Here is a 19,917-nt window from a genome sequence, read left to right as displayed (position 1 = left end):
ATCCTTTTGTGTTGCTAAAGCATTTGGTGTTAAAGCAGCTCTTGAAACCCAATCTAATAAAGAAGCTTCATAGTAAGTTTTAACAGTCGGAAGTGCCAGCCCCCATCTTCCACTGTAAGAGTTAGCTTCTCTAGCTGTAAGTGAGCTTTCTTATGGTTCCATATGAATTGTCTGGTCAGTGAATCCACCTCTCAGAATTTGTTTTTAGTGAGTCTAAAGACTATACTAGAAAAAGCAAATAGTAAGGGAAGGATCATCATTTTCACCAGTGCTGCCCTCCCTATAATAATCATAGTAGATTCCTGCCATTTTAGGAGTAAGCCTTGAATCTTTTTAAAAACCTTTATATAATTCAAGTGAAACAGATCAGCCAAATTATTGGACACATATATGCCTAGATACCTAATAGAGGTAGAGCATCTGAATATCATTTGGTAAACCTGATGTATCTGCATTATATAAGAGAGCTTCTGACTTGGACTGATTGATTTTGTATCCTCCCAAGTTCGAAAAAGCCTTAATCTTAGAGAAAGCTTTATCGATGTTGTGCAAATCTGCACGAAGACACAAACATATCATCGGCAATTAATTTCAACTTCGGTGCTTGAGAGAACGGCAAATGTATATATTGATCCTGCCTGATTGCTGCTGCTAATGGCTCAATAAAAAGTGCAAACAGCACCGGAGACAGCGGACAGCCCTGCTGCATGCCCGGTGATATATGTACTAACCCTCCTATTTGAGCGTTTATTGAAATGCTGGCTTGGGCCCCATGTATAACCTTCAGAAAGTCTAAATAAACTTCCCTGGGAAGCCAATCATAAACAATGCTTCCCATTGTACTAGATCAAATGCCTTCTTGGCATCAAGCATTATGATTGCCGCCAGATGAGGGTTATGTGAAAAATAATCTATTGCTTGGACTAGGAAATTAGTATTAGTTGAAAACAGCCTACCAGGTAGGAATCCACATTGATTCTCATGTATCAGTCCTTGTGCCACCTGAACCGCACGAACTGCAAGAATCTTAGAGAATAATTTATAGTCCTGATTCAGAAGACTGATCAGGCGATTTGAGAGAAATTTTACAGTGGTTTATCTTTTTTTTTTTTTTTTCTAACAAAACTAACCATTACTGCCCTAGGGAATGAGGAAGCAACCCCTGCTCCTTCTAAAATGTAATTAAATAACTTGACTAGTATTTTAGCTATTTGGCCCTCTAGAACTTTATAGACTTCCACTGGGAGACCATCTGCTCCGGGGGGCTTTTCTGTTAGGGGTTTCCCGTATCACCTCTACTACTTCAGCGAGAGTGATAGGGGGTGTTAGTATATTCTGTGTTTCTTAATCTAAGCCTGGCAGCACTACTGACTCTAAATACTGTTTGATTTGTAATGAGTTTGCTTGCATTGTCTCAGTGTATAGATTTCTATAATACAAGAGGAATATTTTTTTCTATCTCTTAAGGTTGGCTAACCATTACACCATGCCCATCATTTAAGATGGCTTTTATCAAATTAGAATTCATTTTTTTTTTTTTTTTTTTTTTTTACTGACCAGGCTAAAAGTCGACCTACATGCGCGCTCTCTTCGCATTGCCTCTGAAAGCTTGTGTGTCTATTAAGTATCTCCCGAGACACACACAAGCATCTTAATTTGGCCTGACCTCTTCCCAATATAGATTCCGTCTCCGGATTAGGTAATGATTGGTTTCTTTTTAAAGCCTACTCTAGCTCCCATTGGAGTAGATTACTTTTCTCATGAGCTGTCTTCCCTAGGTAGGCCTTAAAAGAAATTGCCTCTCCTCGTATATAAGCTTTGGTGGCTCCCAAGATATTAAAGAAAGAGGCTGAGTCCTTATTAATCTCTAAAAATTCAGCAACCGATGCTTTGAGAGTTGCTGCCCAGCCATCCTCTGTGAAGAGAGATTTGTCCAAGCTCCATTGTGGGCTGTTCAGTTGGATTCCTGATTCATTAGTACTAACCCAAGGAACAGAGCGATCGGAAAAAGAATTAGCAAGTATCTCTGACCCCTGTCGCATTAGCGCAAATGAGGTTAGCATATAATCGATCCTCGATGCGGTATTGCACCTTTTAGAATAGCATGTAAATTCCCTTGCCTGAGGATGATCGGCCAGCCACACATCTACCAGTGCTAGATCCGGGATCAGTTTAAAAAACATTTGAGAGGATCTCGGTTTATTCTGTGTTTTATTCCTACGTGATGGGTCCCATTGGATATTAGGTCTGATATTAAAGTCCCCTCCTATTATAAAGTAGCCTGAAAGTGAAGATAGATATGAGTATAAATCCCACATTGGTGCTATATCGTCCTCTACTGGACCATAAAAGCTCACAAAGTGAATCTCCTTATTTGCCATTATAGTAGTAACTACTATCCATCTTGCCTGCGGGTCTTTAAAGACTCCCTTTACCATCCCCAGAAACTTTCTAGAAATCAAAACGGCCACACCCCATACTGCAGCATTACCCGATGCAAAGAACAAATGGATAATAAACCCAGAGAGTTTGGGTAACGTAGCCTTAGCCTTCAAATGGGTTTCCAGCAGAAGAACGACTTGTACTTGGGAATGTTAAAAGCCGTTTAAATATTGCTTGAATTTTAACGTTATTATTAGCCCCTTTTAAATTACATAAAGCTATTTTTACCGTATACCCACTCAATCCTTAATATTCCACCCAGCCATCTCCATGGTCATTTGTGCTTCATCTGCATTTTTTTTTAAACACATTTCCGTCCTGTATCCTATTCTTAAATAAGGGATGTAGTTGACTAACCTCCACCTGCAATTTTCCCCCAAACCCCACCCATTGTGGTCCTGTCGAACTAGGCTCCACCCCTCCACCCATAACCTGCCTCCACCCAAACAAAGAGTAGGGTGGCAGAGCACTCCTAGAGCCTGATCACAGAAGAGCAGCAAGGCGGCCGGGCAGAGGAGCCCAGAGAGAAAAACATATGGCGAGGCAGTTCAAATGAGCAAGATGTTTCAAAGGACCGAGATAACATATTACCGATTTTCCTCCTTTTCCCTCCCCGTCTTTTTCTTCATCCTCACGCCACAACCCACATCATCACTTTTTTAGCAATTCTAAAAAAATTCTTTGCTTCCTGCCTTGAAACACATGCGCTTGTCCTTTATGAAACACTAAGTTTGGCTAATTGCATAATACCAGCCGGAGCCCCCAATGTCAAACTCATCTATCAGACCAACGAATTCAAGGCGCTGATGGGCAGCTGCGATAAACATATCCGAGAACATGCGGAATCTGAAATTGTCACCAGACTAAATTCCTCATTTATATGGCTTGAGAAAGAATTTGTTCCTTAATCCTGTAGTCTCCAAAATTGACTAATATTGTGCAAGGATACTTTGAATTTGCAGGGCGCTTAAATGCTCTCATAATTGAAAGATCTGCTTCAGTTTTTGCCTTGTCCGGAAGGATGCAGTTGTAAATAAGATCAGAGACTACCTTAGTAACGGATGAAGTTACCTCAATCTCTTCAGGGAGCACTACGAACCTAAGACTCGAGCGTCGGGACCTGTTTTCCATCTCGTCTATCTTTAATTGAAGTTCCTCAAGTTCTGACTGGATCGGAGATACTGCCGACTCCCCTTGATTTTCGCCATCTTCTCAATCAGAGATTCTCTGCTCCACTTGGGATATTCTTGTAGAGAGATGGATTAGGTAAGTATTCAATTGACTGAGCTGATCCTTGGTCTCCTTGCAAGCTTCCTCTTGAGATAGTTTTATTGCTCGAAGATCGACTAGAATCTGCCCCATCCATTCCCTCCATTAAGAGGATACCAGTCACCCTGCATGCAGAGTTATCCGTACTGTTGGTGCTAGGAATATAGGAGGGTATTCGAGGAAGTATATTAGCATTAGATGGTGTCTAGTTGGATAAGGCCAAGCAGGAGCTTTCTAGTGCAGGATTTACAGTTATTCCAGAAAATAGTCCACTGCCCACTGCACTTTCTTTGATAAGCGAGATTGCTTTCTCTTGTCCTCCCTCTTTTGCTTTATCCCTTTCCAATGCCTTCAATGCCCCCTTAACATTATTGCTAGTGGTTAAAAACAAGGGATAGGCAGGTTTCTCCTTATGTTGTAAGTTTACAACAGATGCTGCAACAGGGAGGTTCCTAGCTGCAAATGGAACGGATGAGAAGGTATGCAACTCCCTAATCTGTTTGCTCAGTGTGGCAGTAGGGGGTTGAGAGAATAGTTCAACGAGTTGCGTTGAAGGTGATCCTACTTGCTCATGACCTTCTGACAGACTGGCCTTCATAGATGCAGAAAGGGATAGAGAGGAAAAGGGAGGTGATACGTCCTGTGACAGGTCCTGTGTTTCTGTGAATTCCCTCAAAATTCCCCCCAGATTTCTTTGTTCAGAGCTATATCTTTGCCTTCCTGTGGTAGGAGTCAAAGTCTTAGTTTTAGGTCCTTTCACAAGTTTTCCCATCCACCGTGCCTTATAGCCTGTATCCGGTGTCACATGTTTCATTAAAGTGTCAAATCAAAGGCGTTGCAGGGGGAACATGAAGCAAGACGAGACAAGAGGAGACTGGACAAGAAACTGGACAGAAGGTGAGAAGTCCTCAATAGGGGAGCAAGGGGGCAACAACCTGCATCCGCATGGTGTGGACCTCTTCCGTCACTCCCTTGAACCCTCCCCCACCTCCCAGATGTGCCTATTGAACTTAGGCAATGCTGCTACGACAGGCTGTTTGCTCTCCCTTTACTCCAACGTCACATGGATGCTAAAATTTAGGTTAAAAAAAGTCTCAAGCAATGTACTGACTCTTGTGGTAGTAGTCTCCCAACCTTTTTGCAGAGCTACTTGCTCAGCAAGCTTTTAGCCCTTCAACAGCTGCTATGTATCCTCTTCACTCTCTTCCAAAAAACAAGTCTCACCTTAAGAAGTTCCCTAAAATATAACTTCCATCTTTGTGGCTAGCTTTATATAGTTCGACAGTCTTTTCCACAATAATGGTTGAGGTTATTACCTTCTCATCCTCTCCTCACACTAATTCTGAAGACGTCTGTCATTTCCTCCAACTCCCATAATGAGAAGAAAAAAAAAGCTCCCGCCCTGCCCCTCGACCTCGTGTTGCATGCTGCCTCAGTTACTTATCTTAGGTTTTAGTCTTTTTCCTTTCTGATCGCCTCAATATCTCAATATTGTACTTCTGGGCCTTGGTGTGGTGGGGTGGGGTGGGGTGGGGTGGGGGGGTGGGGAGGCCTCCATCTTGCTGCTCCGTTGGGCTCTCTGTCACGGAGCCTGACGGGAGCCCCACATGACCGTTTCCTTTGATTTTCTGATCCTCCTGAGATATTATTCTTCAGTGTCTAACGGCAGTTGATCTCTCACAATATACCTTTCTAATACGGAGTCTGGGAGTGAGGTACAGTCTTTGTGAAGCAGTTTAGGTTTCAGATGGTTGGATACTATACTAATAGTGAGGTGCCTGGTAGTTTTGGAATGAAACGTCGTTGCTTAAAATATTTGTTTGGTGTTGTTTGATAGATGGCTTAAATTCCTTGAGTATTCCCAAGTAATCTCCCATAAAAGAGACCTCTGCTCATAGAATTATTTCCTATTGTGATTCAGCTCTGCTGCCTGTCCAAAAGTCATCATTTTACCTGCTGTCCTGGGGCTGCGCCAGAAGCTAAGGGGTCTACAATAGAATTAATCAAGGCTGCTCATCGGGTCGAGGGGAATGTAAGTTGTAGTGGCAATATGCTCCCAGGGATTCTGATGCCAAGGAGAGTGGGATGGGTGGGGAAGATGCACAAATAAATTGTTGGGGATTGCAGTATTGTTACCTTTAGAAATTCCAGAGTTGCAGATGAGCTGATTCAGGGTCTCTAGAGAAGGGTAAGCTAACCACAGCAAAGTCAAAATATTTGCTCTGGGCTATTTCTACAGAGATCTGGCCATGAACGCCTATGGAAGAGCAAGACTACCCTCATCCAAGTTTGTGCAGCCATCGCTTTTTAGCTTACCTGTACAAAATAGCTTTTCTCTACAAGGGGATCTCTCTGATAATGACTGATTGGCTTCCTGTGGTGTGACTGAGCACCGGTCCCTTGAAGATGCCGAAAGACATGAGCCTTCACCAGTGTATGACCTCAGTTCTTTGCAAGATTTATCTGTCATCAATCAGCCAGTGGTCAATCCTACCGAAAGCCCTTTGTCCAGTCATAAGGAAAGCTCTGTAATATTTGCTACATGTACTCGTGTTTTCAATGTCCTTTTTGGAACATGGGGCTTGCCAGCAAAATGGACAGCAAGGAGTGGGTTAAGTTTGTTTGCAGTCATGATGTTTTATTTCTTAGGAGACGTGGGTGATCGACATTTTGTGCCCTGATGGGTACCACCCGTACTCTGTTCCTGGAGTTCCATCCACGTCAAGCAGAGCTAGGGTGGTGCTCATGGCCTGGATCAAAATCACTCTGGACTGTAGAGTCAGCATAATTCCCTCTGACTGTTTTTTGCTCTGAGCACTCCACTCCCTTTTACGTTGTCTATTAACACTAATATTGTTTGTATACATTTTTACAACGGTTCTTGAGCAGGATTGCTTATTAAATGTTAACATGGTTAATTATTGTATTGTGGCCTTGGATACCAAGCTTGCTTACTTGCACAAAGGATATGAACTTATCTTAGGAGAGGTTTTTAATGCTAAACTAGAGCTGACTCAGTCAGAAGATGACCTCTACCCGGGATTTATAATGACCCTGAGCTTAGGTAGTCACCATCAACATGACCGAAGGGGACACACTTTGATCCTTTTGATTGAATTATTTGACCTGGTTAACGTCATTGAGGCTTGCGATCCTACCTACCCAGATAAAGTCACCTTTGATCATCATGTTTTTGTAACTAGAAAATTGTTGGCTAAGGTGGAGGGGGGCTTTAATTGTCCCCAGTATTTATAGCGATCATAACCCCCTATGTCTGCACCTTCATTTACCAAAGAGGGGGAAGGGTGGCAAGAGTGTGGGCTCAGATTTATTATTAGTTAAGACCAAGGGTCTGTACCTGGCTTGGAGGAATACAGATATGAGTACCCTTTTGGTCAATTTATGCTCACTGCATTTGCCTCTGGTATTTAATTGCCGTAGCCAATCAAACGCATAAAGCAAGCCGGCTAGATCCTTTGTCCCGCTGAATTTGGAAGTCAACCGACTGCTTTTGAAGCCCAGTAAACCGGGGTTTCCGAATACTAAGTGGTTTGATCTGTGCTGTAGGAAGGCCTCAACACTACTCCATGAATCCTTGGGACACTCTTAAAATGACAAAATGGAGGACGGAATATAAGTGGCCCTCCGAAACAGGAATAAGGAATTGCAAAATAAACCTGGGGTAAATTGGTTATGGCGTGTAGGCTGAAGGATACTGGGGATTTTTGGTGGGAGGCAAAAAGGATTAGGTCTGCAGGTGCTAAGTATAACTCGGTTGTCACCACTATAAGCTGGGAAGCTTGGGTAGACCACTTTAAGGAGGTTTACAAACTCTGGGTCGAACGAACGAGTTACTTACCTTCGGTAACGACTTTTCTGGTGGATACATTAGCTACCTGTGGATTCCTCACCTCATGAATACTCCCATGGCGCCAGCATTCGACGGAAATCTTCTTACTAGTCTCTGCACGTCGACGAGGACGTCACTGTCTCGCACGCGACGCCGTCTGACGTCATACAGGCAATAAGAGGTCCTTGACGACGTGCAGACGTCAGTACCAATCATTTTTTACGTGCATGAGAACAACCAGGCAATGCAATGAAAGAGCAAGGCAACATCCATTATATTGTAAAAATACACCACATTGTATGAATAACTGTAAATCTTTTTATGTACATATATATATATATATATATAAAAAACTCTCTCTTTTAAAATATATACACACACCAAGTATATATATATATATATATATATATATATATATATATATATATAAATATATTATATATACATCTATTGCACCCTCAAAGACCAAGAGGAGCGCACTCAAGGATTACTTGGCAAGACCATAAAGGCAACGGGGAGGCGGGTGGGACCGTGAGGAATCCACAGGTAGCTAATGTATCCACCAGAAAAGTCATTACCGAAGGTAAGTAACTCGTTCTTCTGATGGATACAACTACCTGTGGATTCCTCACCTCATGAATAGAGTCCCAAAGCAGTACCACGCCCGGCGGTGGGTGCCTAAATGGTCAAACCAAGAAATCCTGCAGCACTGACCGTGCAAAATGGCCGTCCCTTCTAACCTCAGAATCTAAACAGTAATGTTTTACAAAAGTGTGAAGGGACGACCAAGTTGCGGCCTTGCAGATGTCGACCACAGGAACACCTCTGGCTAAGGCCGAAGTGGCCGACTTAGCTCTGGTGGAATGAGCTCTAATGCCCTCAGGAGGATCCTTCTTTGCCAAAGAGTAACATATTTTAATGCAAAGAACAACCCACCTGGATAGTGTTCTCTTGTGGACTGCCTTTCCTCTCCTCTTGCCCACGTATCCAATAAACAGCTGATCCTCCAGCCTGAAATCCCTTGTTCTATCGATAAAGAAGCTCAACGCTCTCTTTGGGTCCAGACGGTGCAGTCTTTCTTCCTCTTTGGAAGGATGAGGCGGAGGATAGAACGTGGACAAAGTAATTGCCTGAGCCAAATGGAAGGGTGAAACAACCTTCGGGAGGAAAGCAGCCTTGGTCCTCAACACCACCTTATCCCCATAAAAAGTTGTATAAGGGGGTTTTACTGATAAGGCCTGCAACTCACTCACTCTCCTTGCTGATGTTATAGCTATCAGGAAGACTGTTTTTAAAACCAAATACCTCAAGGGGCAAGAATGCATAGGTTCAAAAGGGGACCCCATAAGGAAAGTCAGGACTAAGGACAAATCCCATTGCGGCATAACGAATGGCTTTGGAGGATATTGATTTAGAAGACCTTTCAAGAATCTGATAACAATAGGGGATTTAAATAAAGATGGTTGGTCTGGAAGACATATGAAGGCTGACAAGGCCGATAAATAACCTTTAATGGTAGCCACTGCACAACCTTTCTGCGCCAGAGATAGAGCAAAAGACAAAACGTCCGATAGATGAGCATGTAAGGGATCAATCTGCCTCTCTCCACACCACGCAACAAATTTAGACCACCTATTAGCGTAGATAGATTTAGTGGAGTGTCGCCTGGCCGCTAATATAACATCCACTACCTCAGGCGGGAGAGAGAAGGAACTCAGGTTGCCCCGTTCAATCTCCAGGCATGTAGGTGCAGACTCTGGAGGTTGGGGTGTAGAACCTGCCCCTGTGACTGTGAGAGGAGGTCTGCCCTGAAAGGGAGACGGAGCGGCGGGCACGTTGAGAGTTGGAGAAGGTCGGAGTACCACCACACCCTCCTTGGCCAATCCGGAGCTATTAAGATTACTAGAGCCCGGTCTTGGCGAATCTTCCTCAATACTCGAGGAATCAAGGGTATGGGAGGAAACGCGTAAAGCAACTGGCCGCACCAGGTCATTTGAAACGCGTCCCCCAACGCTTCCTGCATCGGATACTGAAGGCTGCAGAACAACGGACAATGCGCGTTCTCTCGAGTGGCGAACAGATCTACCCGAGGAAACCCCCACTTCTGGAAGATTAAACGGACTTGATCTGGATGGAGACGCCACTCGTGGTCTGCCGAGAAGTGGCGACTGAGACTGTCCGCACGCACGTTCAAAACTCCGGCCAGATGGTTTGCTATCAAGCAAATCCGATGGTCCTTTGCCCAGGACCATAGTCGAAGAGCTTCTCTGCAGAGAAGGTACGACCCCACTCCTCCCTGCTTGTTTATGTACCACATCGTGGTAGTATTGTCCGTTAGGACCTGTACCGACTGACCACGAAGGGAAGGGAGGAAGGCCTTGAGAGCCAGACGTACAGCCCGTAACTCTAACAGATTGATGTGAAAAATCCAGATCCCCCAGATGAGCTCCCCACCCTAGAGTGGAAGCATCCGTTATGACTGTGGCCACTGGTGGCGACTGCTGGAACGGCTTTCCTTGTGAAAGATTGTTGCTTGCAATCCACCACTTCAAATCCACAGCAGCATCTCTGGAGATCTTGACAGTACCCTCTAGATCCCCTCTGTGTTGAGACCACTGCCTTCGGAGGCACCACTGAAGAGCCCTCATGTGCCAGCGAGCATGCGTGACCAACAGAATGCAGGAGGCAAAAAGACCGAGCAGACGAAGGACCTTGAGGACTGGAACTACCGCTCCATTTCGAAACATTGGAACCAAATCCTGAATATCTTGAATCCGCTGAGGCGGAGGAAAGGCCCGACCCAATGTTGTATCCAGTACTGCCCCTATGAACAGGAGGCGCTGAGAGGGCTCTAGGTGAGATTTGGGCTCGTTCACCGAAAAGCCCAGGTCGAACAACAACTGGGTTGTTGACTGCAGATGACGCAACACAAGCTCCGGGGACTTGGCTTTGATTAACCAATCGTCCAAGTAAGGGAATACTGCTATCCCCTTCCTTCTGAGCTCTGCCGCAACCACCGACATCACCTTCGTGAAGACTCGAGGTGCTGAAGTAAGACCAAACGGAAGGACCGCAAACTGGTAGTGTTGCGATCCCACCACAAACCGGAGATACTTCCTGTGTGACTTGAGTATCGGGATATGAAAGTAAGCATCCTGCAAGTCGACAGACACCATCCAGTCTTCCATGTTCAACGCCAAAAGCACCTGTGCTAGGGTCAGCATCTTGAACTTTTCCTGCTTGAGGAACCAATTCAAGATCCTCAGGTCCAGAATTGGTCTCAAACGACCATCCTTCTTGGGAATCAGGAAATACCTTGAGTAAACTCCTTGACCCCTTTCCTGCTCCGGGACCAACTCCACCGCGCCCTTTAAAAGGAGGACTTCTACCTCCTGTTCTAGCAACAGGAGGTGTTCTTGTGAACAATACGAAGGGCGGGGCGGGATGAGGGGCGGAAACTCCCGAAAGGGAAGGGTGTAGCCTTTTCCCACAACACTGAGAACCCAAGTGTCTGACGTAACAGTCTCCCATTTGGTGAGAAAATGCTGTAATCTTCCCCCTACAGGAGAGGAGTGAGTGGGAAATGGTGGAAGCCTAAGGCTGCTTCCCCTGCTGCACCCCGCCAGAGGATGAGGAAGAGGCAGAGTGCTGCTGAGAAGCTCCCCTGGTGCGGACCCTACCCCTCCCCCTAAAAGATCTATAGGGATGGGAAGAGGCAGGTTGCTGATATATTCCCCGAAAGGAAGAGGAGGAAAAGCCACGCCCAAATCCACGAAACCTCCTGAAGAATCTGGAAGAGGCCGTGGAAGAAGGAGCTTGGAGTCCCAACGACTTAGCCGTGGCCCTGCTCTCCTTAAACCGTTCCAAGGCCGAATCAGCCTTAGCCCCAAACAGTTTGTCCCCATCAAACGGGAGATCCAACAATGTGGACTGTACATCTGCCGAAAAGCCCGAGTTACGGAGCCAGGCCTGTCTCCTTTCCACCACAGTTGTGCCCATTGCTCTGGCTACCGAGTCGGTGGTATCCAGTCCCGTCTGGATAATTTGGGTCGCAGCAGCCTGGGCATCAGAGACAAGATCCAAAAGACCCTGGGGAAGCTCTGTAAACGAAGAGGAGATGTCATCCATCAGAGCATGAATATACCTCCCCAGGATACAGGTTGCATTGGTGGCTTTTAAAGCCAGACTGCAGGACGAAAAAATCTTCTTCGACTGCGCCTCCAGCTTTTTTGAATCTCTGTCCCCCGGCACCGTCGGAAAAGAACCAGGCGCTGACTTGGACGAACAGGAGGCCTGCACAACCAAGCTCTCCGGCGTAGGGTGCCTAGATAGGAAACCAGGATCAGTTGGAGCCGTCTGATACCTCCTGGCCACGGCTCTGTGAACTGCTGGGGAAGATGCCGGCTTCTTCCACACCTCTAAAACCGGATCCAGCAGAGCGTCATTAAAAGGTAATAGAGGCTCCGCCGCGGCTGAGGCCGGATGCAACACCTCTGTCAAAAGGTTTTGTTTCGCCTCCACCACCGGAAAAAGGCAGGTCCAAAAAACTAGCTGCCTTCCGTACCACTGTATGAAAGGAAGCAGCTTCCTCGGTATATTCCCCCGGGCACGAAAGGTCCCACTCAGGGGAAGTGTCCAGCCCACTGGCCGACTCCAGTCCACGCAGCCCATCACCAGAGTCCTCTAGCTCTCCTTCCTCTAGGGCTCGTTGGTACTCCTGCTCTTCTAGTACCCGGAGAGCACGCCTCCTTGAATGCAGTCGTTGCTCAATCCGCGGAGTCGACAATACCTCCGCCGAAGTCGGAGACCGGCGCCGATCTTCCGAAGCCACCGACGCCGCATCCGGCGCCACAGGTAACTTCGGCGCCGACTGAAGAGCAGTTGAAACGGATGGACCCACCGGAGTCACAGGCCGAAATCTCGACGTCGACGGGATGGAAATCCCTGGGGCCAATCCCTCCGAAGCCACCGGAGCGGCCACTGGCGCCGAGCCCACGTTCCCAAACGGGAGAAAGGGCATAAAGGGTGCCGGCCGAAGAGGCGCAGGATCACCCAAAGAAAAGGCCAAAGGCCCAGCCGGAGCACCCCCTGGAGCCATCTGTTGGAAGATGGCATACATCGCATTCAAGAATGCGGAACTATCGGCTCCAGGGGTGGGAAAAGCCGGATACTGGGGTGCCTGACTCGGAGGCGACCCCGACCTCGGCGTCTGCGCCGGAGAAAACACTTGAGGCTCCAATACCTCAATCACCGACGCCTGTCCAGGCGAAGTTGGAGACGCCGGAGAGGGCAACAGCGTCGAAGGATGCGGCGTCACCGTGGGGCTGACCTCCCATGTCCTCCGGCGCCGATCCGGAGACCTGGAACGAGCCTCCCTTGAATGACGCCGAGATTCTCTACGGCGCCGGGAGTCTCGAGGACGCCGATGTCTTGGAGAAGCCTTTTTCTTGTGATGCTTCTCCTTTGACTTGGCCATAAACAGCTTCGCCTCGCGTTCTTTAAGGGCCTTCGGATTCATGTGCTGACATGAATCACAAGTCGAGACGTCGTGGTCGGAGATCAAACACCAAAGGCAATCGGAATGAGGATCCGTCACCGACATCTTGCCTCCACACTCACGACAAGGCTTAAATCCAGACTTTCTCTGCGACATTATTTCCACAGAGAAAGAGTACGCAGCAAGATATACACTGTAACCGCAAGAGTAACAGTTGCTCCCTCGAAGATAACCGTTTCGAATGCACGGAAAAAAGGGAACTGACGTCTGCACGTCGTCGAGGACCTCTTATTGCCTGTATGACGTCAGACGGCGTCGCGTGCGAGACAGTGACGTTCTCGTCGACGTGCAGAGACTAGTAAGAAGATTTCCGTCGAATGCTGGCGCCATGGGAGTATTCATGAGGTGAGGAATCCACAGGTAGTTGTATCCATCAGAAAGTGTTATGATGAAGAAAAGGTTGTGTTTTCCTTAGCTCTGAAATTTACCTATGAGGAAGTTCTGGCGGCAATACACAAGAGTCCATCTCATGAAGCACCAGGCCCGGAAGGAGTTCTGATGGATCTGTTTAAATTTGCATTGGATCTTGGGCCCCCTTTTTAGTAATTCTTTTAACGCCGCTTGTAAAGTGGGTTTCCCTTCTTTGTGGCATACTGCTGTTATAATACCATATTTCAAGAAGGGTGATCCGCAATCCCCTGGGTGCTATTGCCCGATAGCTTTACTGGATTTGGCAGTTACGCTAGCGGGGAGAGTTATTTTGGAACAACTCCTTTCCCGGCTAAAGGTGTCTGATGCGCTGTTGGAGGTGCAGCATGGGTTCCAGGAGGGACTTAGCACGATCGAGCAATGCCAACATTTACATCAATAGTTTAGCAATTATGCTATTGCGAGGCAGGGCTCAGTCTGCTTGGCCTCCATGGATCTCTCATGTGCATTCAACAGCATTGTTAGGTCAACATAATGGGACATTCTCTTGAGCTAGGGGTGGAGGCAGACCTGGCAGTTCTTAAGAGCCCATAATTTTGACCTGTCTGAATCAATGTGGTTTGACCCCCCTAGGTGGGTGCATAGATAGCTTTAAGCTGGGTCAAGATGTGAAACCGGGTTGCATTCTGGGCCCCCATACTATTTATTTTGTATATAAATGGCATAATTTCAGCCCTCACTGGTGTAGTCTCAGATGCCCCTTCAATTGGCAGGAAAAAAGTCCCAGATTTATATATGTAGACAATGGAGTTTTCTTATCCAAAATTTCCAATGGCTTTAATGTTCTATTTCAGTAATGTGTTTCCTTTATGGTGTCAATGAGCCTGGTCACCAATCTAGCAAAGACTTTTTTTTATGGTATGTCAATCCAGACACAAACGGATAAGGAGTATTACTCTAAACGGTCATCCTGTTGCACAGACTACCAAGTTTTCTTATTTGGGGGTTGTTATGGATGCTAGGTTCAATTGAGGGCTGTGCATAGCCAAACTGAGGCAGACATTTGTCAAGGCAGTGGGATGCATCTTCAAACTGGCTTAAAGTATTGGTAAAAACCCTGTATCCCCCTCTATTGGAGGTTTACAAGAGAAAATGTCTCCTAATCCTTACCTAAGGTGCCGGAATTTGGGGTTATGTCAACTCAAGCCCCCATCAGGTGGAACAAAATAGAGCTCTTCGGATGCTCCTGGGATTCCCTCCTGTGTGTGACACCTTTACAGTCCATCAGGAGCTTGGGATGGAGTATGCTGATGATGCCATTAAGCTCGCTCCCCTGCTCCTTTGGTGTTGCATCGGGGGTCAATCCCCATGCCGTGCTAAATAGAGAAGACATTGACTCATGTGTGAGAAAGGCCTGAGAATCTCTAGGTTTAATTATATTCATACTGAATTGACAAAGGTGGGCAGACCATTTGTTTAACAACCCCTACTCCATATGGAAGACCGATTTTGTGTAGGCTAAAACTGCTTTCAAGGCCAGGGTAAGAGGAGAGAGGGAGCATCTGGAATTTGATAAACAGTCCATCAGAGACTTCACAGAGTTCCACCTTTCTCCCTCCCTGGAGCCATACCTTGAGTGGATTGATAACTCTTGGGGTAGGTGTCTGCTTACCAGATTCAGGCTAGGATTTGTGAGGTGGTATCTTAGCTTCCCTCTTGGTCGTCCATGTAAGGGACCTTCCCCACAAAGCCTCTTACATTTTACTTTCTTTTGTAAATTTTTTGAAGACCTGACAAAACTGTTTAATTCCAATTATACAAAGTAGGGCAATCAGAACCTCAGGTGCAGCCCTCGTGTATTAACAACTGGATTCCCCTACTAGCTGTATAAAATATTTCCTTTCAGAAATATGCTGTCATCAGAAGAAAACTTCTAATGTTTTAGTCTGATGGCCTAACATCTGCATGAAAGCTGTATGCCTCCTAAAGGATTTTTCCTTACTGATTTAGGCAATGCAATTTTCACTTTAGCTGCATTCTAGCACACTGCTGGTTTATTGCTTTTGAGTACATTTTTGCCTCGTCTGTGAATAACCTATGTTTTCATGGAGTTTTATCCTGCGGCAGGTTTTCATATTTTTTGTTTCATTTTTAATGTGTCTGGTTGTGATATTAACCCTGTACAATTTTATGGTCACATTTGTGTCCAAAATAAAGTGTTTTTTTAATTTGAATATGGGACTCCTGATTTGAGTCTTGTATCACATACTGAATGAGTATGTTACAAATCTTTGTTTTCAACCCATCTCAGATCCATGTGCACAAAACCATGGACAATAAGAAATGAATACGCAACTTAATAACTAATCTTAAAGGGAGCAGCAAAACATGAATTTAGATGGGACGTTGAATTAACCTGAATAAGGAGAATTTATGGGCTGGTGTGTGAACCATAGCGTTTAGCATTAACTAAAAATATAATTATCAACACAACAGTTAGCTTTTACTATCATCAATAAATGATCTATCACCAAACAAAGTACTCAAAAGGAGATGTTTTACCTTTGTGCACCATAGTCTTGGTACAATCGTTTGCCATTACTGCGTTCCCATCTTGAAGACGAAGTCTCAATGGTTTGTAGGCTAGAAGTTCCAGAGCTTCGTCTCAGCTGAGGTGTTGGTAAACTATTTCTACTGTTTAATCCCTAGTAAGGTAAAAGTACAGAATCTCTCATTGTGATCAGGTAACAGACAATTGTATTACAAGTCACATGTGCAGCAAATTCTATACATTACTTAGTAATGCATGCTAACTAAAGCAGTCATTTTGTAAAGTAGGCTCATTAAAAGGTAATATGAACTTTGCATAATATAGTCATGCATAAAACTGGATATAGTCATGAAAAATGTAATTGTTAGCACCCCAATTTTATAGAGCATAGTAATTTTGTAATGTAACAATTCATAATGTATACTTTGAGCATCGATATTTTCTTGACTTGATTGCAAGTCTTGGATCTCCCATCATGCAACTTTATTTACACAAATATCAATTTTATTAAAGTAATCAATGCCATACCTTTTGCAAGATACACTGTACAAACAGGTACCAGAAATCACAACAAATATAACAAAACCTAACAAATACATTTAAGCAAGCTCTATATATTTATCTCACAGAGAAAGTGAAGAAATTAAAAAGGTACACTATAAACAAAACCTACTTTATACCAGCATGTTTTAATTGTGCTAATAAATGGAAAACATGTAAAGAAAGTACAAATTAAATCCCATTCACAATTGAGAAAGATGTGTAGAAACTCCACTTGACCAAAGGTTCCAAAGCAAACACACATGGGAGGCAGGAGCACAAAAACATTTAAAATAGATTGGTCAAGTTGCGGAGGTGGGAGTATAGTCAGTTATTGTGGGACAGGGCAAGAAGGTAAGAGGTCACCTGGAAGTCAGTTATGTTTTTTTTATATATATAAGTAATAACAGGGCAACACTCACTGAACTAGAAAATGTCCAACATGAAATAAATCACTGCTATTGCATAGATTCTCAATATTGGCACGGAATAACAAGCACACAGCCTCATTAACCCTAAATAAGGGAGTCCACGTCATCAATTCTTTAAAAAAGTATATAGAACTGTTTTTGCCCAACCCCTTAAATCTTTGGCTTAGATGCATTTTTAATACGCTGTTGTTGCCTTGATGATTGGTCCTTCAAGTCCATGACATTTTGCAGATGTTTATACTGTACTACTGACTTATCATTAAGGCTTAGATAATGGTACGCAAAGTAGTCTGAGTATGTGATAGTGCAAGCAGGCAATGACTTTTTACGGCACAACAAAATGGCAGCTAGCAGAAAGCAATACTTGAAAACCAATACTATTAGAGTTAGATGGCTTTAGCACTGACTGATAGGGAATAGTGCAAAACTTTCATCTTGGGCCACTCTGCCAGCTGGTGTGAGCTCTACCCTTTCTCATTGGCCCTACAAGCTGATGTCCTGCTACCAGGCATGTGGGAGAACCAGCATTTTTCTCCCACCACCGTCAATAGTTTAATACACAGAATGCCCAAAACTTCTCCTTGTGTTAACACAAGGTTTTTATTGCACAATCACTGCAGAATTTATGCTCCAAGTGCAAAAACATAATTTGGGGGAAGAGCAGGAACTTCCATGATATTTATTATTAAATATCCCATGCAGCCTCTGGTGGGTATAAAGGATATTAGGAGACTGATGCCCCAACCTAAAGATGATGCTCATTTCAGTGTTAAACTGTTTTCCTCTTCTAAAACTCTGTATCTGTCTCCAGAAGTTGAAGTGCAGCAGTGGTTTGCTGAGAGTACATGCTGTAATTGCTATCAAAGGCCTATCTCTGCTAAAGCCTATCCTGGAAGCCTGGTTACTTCCCACAACAGCAGTGGAAGTCAGAGTCCATAAATGAAGAGGCTATCACCGTTTGTGCAGCAAGAATGTAGATTGTTACGATAAGTGATCGAGAGCAAAGTGCACCCTATACAGAAATCCTGATGGTAGAGAGAGAGCGCCTTACATAAAAGTATGCTAACAGAGAACAGCAGTGCATCACAAACAGTTTTGAGCCAGTTATGCATAGCCACAGCCCACCTGGTTAAAGTCATCCAGATATACAAAACGACCAGAAACACACCCAGGTCCATATATGTATATGGTATTTCTATAGTGTGAACCTAGCCAAAAGACAGCAAAAAGCATAATGTCAACAAGATTGTAGACTGTTAATGAATTGTGATATAGTCGTCTTTAAAGAGGCAAGTATTCAACTATTTCCTAAATACAGCAGCACTGGGGCGGTCCTGATGGATACAGTGATGTTGATCTAGACTCTGGTGCATTTGAGGAAAGGGTCTGCCATCCTATTTGTCTCCTTTTCACTCATTTAAATATTCAGTCTGATGGTGTCCTGCGGAGGGTGTGCGGAGCTCCACCAGGGATGATGAGCTTGTCTCCAAGATATGTGGGGTGTTGGTTGTGATTGTTTTGTAAATGATGCAGCTGGGTTTGAAGATCATGCAGGCTGGCAAGGGGTGGGAGCAATGGAGTTCCATCAGGATGAGGGTGATGTGATCTCATTTCTTCAGGCCCTGGATGAGACAAGCTGTGGTATGCAGCATGCCCCCCAAGGGGTGCCAGTGTGAAAGTAGGGCATTACCACCTTTCAGATGCAAGAGTGCAAGGTATTGAACAACATTTTTGACGTAGCTTCTGAAAGGAATGGCTTGCCTTTTAGAAGAGAGTTGGTACCAGACAGTCTGGTTTTTTTACAACGTATTCCTTGATGGTGAGTTTGGTGTCCAGGGCGAATCCAAGTGGCTAGGCATTCAGTTGCTTTGAAGCCATCAAGGTTTATGTCACTGAACCAGGTCTGTACTGCACCATGTTTATTTTTCTAGTCAAATACCAAGAACATCTTGGTTGAGTCTCAAGTAAGCAGTGAACATCCAGATCTGGATGATCTGCAAGCAGTGTTTGAGGCCCTGGATGTCTGAAGTAGAGGAGACTTTCACGTAGAGTTTGTGTATCTTATACATAGTGGAGAATCTTGAGATCTGTGAGCGTAGCACCCACCGGCCTAATGTAATGCTTCAAATTTCCAGACGACAATATGGTGGACTCAACAAAAAAAAGAAATGGTTTATGACCTGGAGGTGTCCATCTGAAAAAACTGGTGTTGGCTGGAAAGGTAGGAGGAGAACTTGCATATGGGTGTGGATCTGGGTTGCCCACCCCTAAATAAACTTGCCTGGCATCTAGTGATTCCTGTTCAAGCCAGAATCATATTTGAAGTGGCATAGCTGGGAAAAGCAACTCCCTTTTCCTGAAATCCTTCTCCCCACATGAAGGGGGGTGGAGAGGGGCAGAAAATGCACTGGAGACATCGAGCTGCCTTACTTGCTTCTCTGTGTGCACTGCCCAGTGGGCCAATGAAATAAGCAAATCTGTACGCATGCTGACATCATAAATCAGTGATGCGGGGGCGAATATCAAAGTGAGTCTGTGTTGACCCCTTTCCACTTTTACCCCAAATAAAGATTTAAATTGGGGCAAGCTATACTTTCCCCAGCGGGTCAACCATTCAAGTCTACCACATCAATAAGAACCGTGGAGTACAATTTTACTGGAAGAAGTGTAGGAAGAAAGAACGGTAGAACATTTGATAATAGTGTAGGAAGTTGGCTCTGTATATACTATTTCAAAGTAAGAAATAGTGTGCACAGAGTCCAAGGGTTCCCCTTAGAGGTAAGATAGTGGCAAAAGTAGATAATTCTAATGCTCTATTTTGTGGTAGTGTGGTCGAGCAGTAGGCTTATCAAAGGGTAGTGTTAAGCATTTGTTGTACACACACAGGCAATAAATGAGGAACACACAC

General features: G+C 44.8%; 1 protein-coding gene across 1 annotated transcript in view; it reads right to left on the bottom strand.

Annotated features, from left to right (window-relative positions):
- The window catches only part of PDE3B (phosphodiesterase 3B), a 1,361,488-nt gene that overhangs the window by 855,033 nt on the left and 486,538 nt on the right, over window positions 1-19,917 (bottom strand). The window contains exon 4 of the mRNA XM_069223694.1: window positions 16,050-16,192. Coding sequence (XP_069079795.1) covers window positions 16,050-16,192 — 143 coding nt within the window. The remainder of the gene's footprint in view (window positions 1-16,049; window positions 16,193-19,917) is intronic.

The sequence above is a fragment of the Pleurodeles waltl genome, chromosome 3_1 (assembly GCF_031143425.1).
Source record: "Pleurodeles waltl isolate 20211129_DDA chromosome 3_1, aPleWal1.hap1.20221129, whole genome shotgun sequence".
In the NCBI taxonomy this organism is placed as follows: domain Eukaryota; kingdom Metazoa; phylum Chordata; class Amphibia; order Caudata; family Salamandridae; genus Pleurodeles; species Pleurodeles waltl.
This window is presented reverse-complemented; position numbering and strand designations above follow the sequence as displayed.